This window comes from Pinus tabuliformis, chromosome Q, assembly GCF_031772625.1.
Source record: "Pinus tabuliformis cultivar Carrire ecotype Pingquan chromosome Q, CPIR1, whole genome shotgun sequence".
In the NCBI taxonomy this organism is placed as follows: domain Eukaryota; kingdom Viridiplantae; phylum Streptophyta; class Pinopsida; order Pinales; family Pinaceae; genus Pinus; species Pinus tabuliformis.
In genome coordinates this window covers 1,153,788,307-1,153,793,497 of record NC_142296.1, presented here as the reverse complement: position 1 = coordinate 1,153,793,497, position 5,191 = coordinate 1,153,788,307, and the positions used below count along the sequence as shown (strand labels likewise).

The window sequence follows — 5,191 nt, the reverse complement described above, 5'->3', positions numbered from 1 at the left end:
CAAATTCTCAGATAAGATTAATTTGTTTCTCAATCCCCAAATTCTCAGATAGGATTAATTTGTTTTTCAATTCTTCTTCAAACTTTCGATAAAAAACTCAATTATATGGAATAGTGCTAGAAAAAGGGAATAATGTTAGGAAGAGATAAAACTAATAATTCATGTGCCTCAAAAGGTTAGTGTGAAATAAACATGCTTATTTTGATTCATTAACTTTGAGGTAAATAATACTTATTTGTTTTGATTCATTAACTCTGAGATGAATATTTCTGAAAATTACTCCAATGCAATTCTTTCCTGTACTTCCCTTTGAAAATACCTAATAAAATATATCGGGTACTTTTTATAACGTCTAAAAGTTTAAATTATTTTACCACAAAATCAACCCTGGTATCGAGTTATATGGTGGTGATAACCAGATGAACAGGGGTTTTTCAAAATATATCTTTGGATCCAAGATACTGTTCCAGCGCTTACTGGCATTTATACATGTAAGGGGGAGTGGATTTGGAGTTGATAAAGTGAGTAACCTTTCCGTTTACAAGAACGGATCTACGAGCGCTGAGAGGATTGAAAATTTTTATTTGAGCCATCCTTCTTGATGACCATCAAATGAGGGTGGAGCCGAGTAGGGCAAATCGATTTCACTGCGTGTATAACGAACATGATCATAGATGGCCGTATGGTATACATTACCAATCAAATGAACTCTGAGATGTTGGACGCCAGTGTTTTTTTATGTTTGTACACGACACTTCCAACCGGGTATGAGTTTTTCTCCACTTTTTAAACATTTCCAAGTTCGGAGTTCCCTGGTGCATAGAAACCAATGAAAGCAATTCAATTAAAACTCCATACAAGACTTCCACACAGTATTTATTACAACACCCACCTCAACAACAAATTTTACTCCACAAGTGCAGTAAGTGAAACCCTATCTAAAAATGAATCCCAAGTGGACATGGGCAACATTCCAGATTCAGAATTCATTCAAAATGTCTTCAAAGTGGTTATGGAGGGGACATGGAACTGTTTGTCCAAAGCCCAAATCACCTCCAGGCTAAATCCCTGCATTATGAGCGAGATCCTTCTGCAGATTGGCAGGCATGATGGAAACCTGGCATGGAGATTCTTCAAGTGGGTTGCCTACTTGCCACACTACCAGCACGCCACCCGCCCTTACTGGACCATAATCCATATTCTCACTAAGAACAATAAGTTCAAAACTGCTCAGTCATTGTTACAATCCATTTCCCATAAAGGCTTCCTATCTTCTCCAGTACTCTTAGATGTTATGATAAATGATTATAGCAATTTGGGCACCAATTCTGCAGTTCTGAGTATGCTAATCAATTCATATGCGCAATCCAGAATGACCCAAGATGCAATCCAAGTATTTTATCAGTTGGGTTCTTATGGAATCAACCCCACCGTACACTCTTGTAATATCCTTCTAAACAGTCTAGTCAAGGCCAAATTGCCAACTATGGCCTGGAAAATCTATAGGGAAATGTTGTGTAGAGGGATCGAGGCTGATTCTCGGACTTTCAATGTCATGATCCATGCCTGCTGCAAACAAGGTGATCTGCAAAATGCCGAAGAACTTGTAAATCAGATGAAGAAGCATGGATTCAATCCAGATTTGTTCACATATAATAGTCTTATTTCCCTTCTTTCCAAGAAAGGAATGCATTATGAAGCTTTAAGCATCCAAGACACGATGTTAGAGAAGGGCATTCAACCCGATATTGTAACATATAACACTCTAATACACGGGTTTTGCAAAGAGGGCAGATTGAGGAATGCATTGAAGATTTTGAACGAAATGGGTGATCTGGTTCCAAATAATGTAACATATACTACCCTGATTGATGGTTATTGCAGAGAAAATAATCTGACTGAGGTTTTCAGACTGCGGGATGAAATGATAAGGAAAGGGCTGGTGCCAGGAACGGTGACATACAATGTCCTCCTCCATAAGCTCTGCGAGGAAGGGAAATTGGAAGAAGCAAATGATCTCTTGAATGAAATGGCGGAAAAGGGTCTTGAACCTGATCACTTTACATGCAATACCTTGATCAATTCGCAGTGCAAGAGAGGTAACATGGCTGATGCCTGGAAACTTCGCAACAAGATGTTACAAACCGGGCTAGTTTTTGATGTGTATACTTACAAGGCTCTTATTCATGGCTTTTGCAAGTCTGGGAAAATAGATGAAGCAAAGGATGTCCTGTTTGAAATGATTATTGCAGGTTTGTAATTTCCAACAAGATTTTATAATTAAATAATTTTACTTCCTCTTATAATCCTGATTTTTACCTGCAACTATAAGTCTGGTTTTTTTCATGTACAGTGACCAACTTCACCAATAGGATTTGTTGTATCCATTTCCGTTTGTGAGAAATGGGCCTGTTGCAATACTGAACATTGTATATTAATAAATTAGTTTGTTGTCTGTTGAGTGCAGGTTTTATGCCTAATTTTAGTGTGTACTCATGGCTAATTGATGGTTATTGTGTCCAACACAATGAAGAGGAAGCCCTGAAGCTGCCTGATGAATTTGTCAAAAGAGGTTTATCTGAAGATGTTTTTCTCTATAGTAGCATCATTCGAGGTTTGTGCAGGAAAGCCAAGCTGAGAAGTGCCGAAAAAGCATTCAATAAAATGTCTAGGAGGGGTCTTGTTGGTGATGCCCTTGTTTATACTACTCTTATTTATGCATACTTGGGAGCAGGTGAGCTAAATAAAGCTTCAGAACTTTGCAAAGAAATGGCTTCAAAAAGGATTCTGATCAATCTTAAAACATTTTATGTATTTGATAAGTATTCTCTAGAGATGGATGGCAGACCTGAGGTGTTCTGGAATGGGATGATAGAGAGAGGCTTAGCTGTGAAAAGTGTTGCTCAGAAAGTGAAAACTATTGCACAAGCTTCCACTTCCAGTATGCTATTTTGATATGTAACATTAAGGCTCTATGACCTCTTTTGAGTAAAATATTTGAGGTCCAATAGCTTGGGATGCCTCTCTGGAATTTTCTGAATGGTGTTTCCAACACAGAAGGAAAGTGCTTGAATATTGTTGAAAAAAAAGAAAGTGGTTTAATGATTCCAGAAGGGAATTGTAACTAATGTTGCACGCTTAGGCACTTTAAAGAACGAGATACATGAACTTGGGCTTCCGAAGAATATTAAATAAGTCCGTGCCATCCACATCCATTTATCAGCATTTGACATGGGGCACTTAGTTTGCCCTATTTTTGGTTAGCCCTGTTTTTCTGGTGAGTCTCATTTCTGCACATTCTGATCATGTTTTCAGAAATCCGACGTTCAGGGTTGTCTTAAAATTGGCCAAAATACCTAGGGCCTAGTTTCATGGACAAAACTCCCCTTGCAGAGGTAGTACTCGAAGTTCCAGGATAGTTTCAAGTTTCAACGAGATTTAGAGTGAAAATTAGCCGGAAAAGTGGGGTACTTTGAGTGCCAGATATCCCATGCTCCATTTATCAGTTTGGTATGTAGACATCTATGTGATTCAAGTTTACATAGAGGCTGATATAATGTTTGAAGTTCTCATGCTTGTGAAATTGTATTTCATGCAATGTATAAACAAAAGTCCCCTGGAAAAATTGCAGCATGCTCTTTGGGCCCGTTTTAATGTTTCTCTTGAGTTTAAAGGAAGCACTTTCAGAAATCCAGGAGGTTGTCACCGCAAAATATAAACTTCTTTCATGATTATTCTGTGTATTTCTCTAATAGAAGAAATTGTCACCTGGGGGCAGGGGGTTGCACAGAACTTTGAAATAGACAAGATATTCTATAATGAAAGATCAATATTGTGAATAGACCAGTCTGTACAGAGTAAAACTACAGGGGAAATACTAGCACAAGATCATCGTTACTTTAATATGGAATTACATCATTACTTTAATATGGAATTACAGATCGATATATAAGGCGCTGAACCCAAAACGAAAATTCATACGAGCCCACAAAAACACAACCCACTGACGCCCACGCTCAAAGTAAATTCGGTTGTATGGAGGAAGCTATAGAGAAAGTTATTAGGGTACGCCTATAAAGAAGTGGTTGTGTGGAAAAAAATTATTCTGAAGAAAACTTTGAGAATTTTGTATGAAGAGATTTTTGTTTTCATTATGCGAAATTTTCTCCCTACTACACATAAACTTTAATCAATTAAATAATATTTATTTGATAACAGCTACTTCAATATTACTTCATTTTTTTGTTCTAACACATGAGGAAATAAAATCAAGAATGCACAACTTATTTGGCAAGACCAGTCGCTCGTAATGGAGCTCAAGCTAATGCCATGAACGCCATGATGACCCTATTTCTTTAACTCGATTTTTTTTAAAGACATTGAGCAGAAACAATATGTATAAGCATTCAGACACCAAAGTTATAATACTAGCACAAGATCATCGTTACTTTAATATGGAATTACATCATTACTTTAATATGGAATTACAGATCAATATATAAGGCGCTGAACCCAAAACGAAAATTCATACGAGCCCACAAAAACACAACCCACTGATGCCCACGCTCAAAGTAAATTCCGGTTACTTATGACATGCAGGGTTCAATTACTTGCAGGTTCTGTATATCCTTTATAGCTCTTCTGGAATTTCTTGCGCCTGTGAATTCCTCGAGCTTCACTGTAGACAAAGACAAACCCTGGAACTGTTGATCCTCGGCCTGCCGAATCCTGTCGTCAAAATTGAGCTCAAAACTCGGTGGATCGTACTGGAAACGTTCAACAAGAATTAATGGTTTGTTCTAAAGAATCTGGAAGAAGGGTCCGCTTGGCCCGCCAGCCCAACAAAATCAACAACGCCTGTTGTACCCACACAGATTCATGAAAGAAGAGGTTTGGGCATTACAAAGGTCGGGGATTATAGCGTTTCTTGCACCTGGCGATCTTGCAGTTTTTCCGGCCGATTGAGGTACTCAGCGGACCGCAAACAACCTTACACCATAACAGTTTTAGATCAACGATCAAAATCAGTTCAATCGTCTAACACCATAAATCTACGGTGAACAATAGGACACCGCGACGGCTAAGGCAATTCATTTCAAAAGGAGATGCCTTACGGCGTAATTAAACATAACAGAGCATGTGATGTAAACTTATAAAACACATCAGATTACCAAATAACGACGATAGGCAA

The 5,191-nt window shown here is 38.1% G+C and overlaps 1 protein-coding gene across 1 annotated transcript; it reads left to right on the top strand.

Moving 5' to 3' along the window:
* Positions 1 to 535: 535 nt before the first annotated feature.
* On the top strand, positions 536 to 2,962 carry LOC149223737 (uncharacterized). Its single transcript, XM_089385902.1, has 2 exons — positions 536 to 2,252; positions 2,468 to 2,962. Exons 1-2 carry the CDS (start codon positions 830 to 832, stop codon positions 2,953 to 2,955), a joined length of 1,911 nt encoding a protein of 636 aa, XP_089242028.1. The 5' UTR covers positions 536 to 829; the 3' UTR covers positions 2,956 to 2,962.
* Positions 2,963 to 5,191: the final 2,229 nt, after the last annotated feature.

Bases quoted from the DNA above. Each gene is read 5' to 3' on its own strand.
- LOC149223737 (XM_089385902.1), top strand. From the start codon at position 830: ATGAAAGCAATTCAATTAAAACTCCATACAAGACTTCCACACAGTATT. The intron at 2,253-2,467 runs GTTTGTAATTTC...TGTTGAGTGCAG, and splicing joins GTTTGAAATGATTATTGCAG to GTTTTATGCCTAATTTTAGT.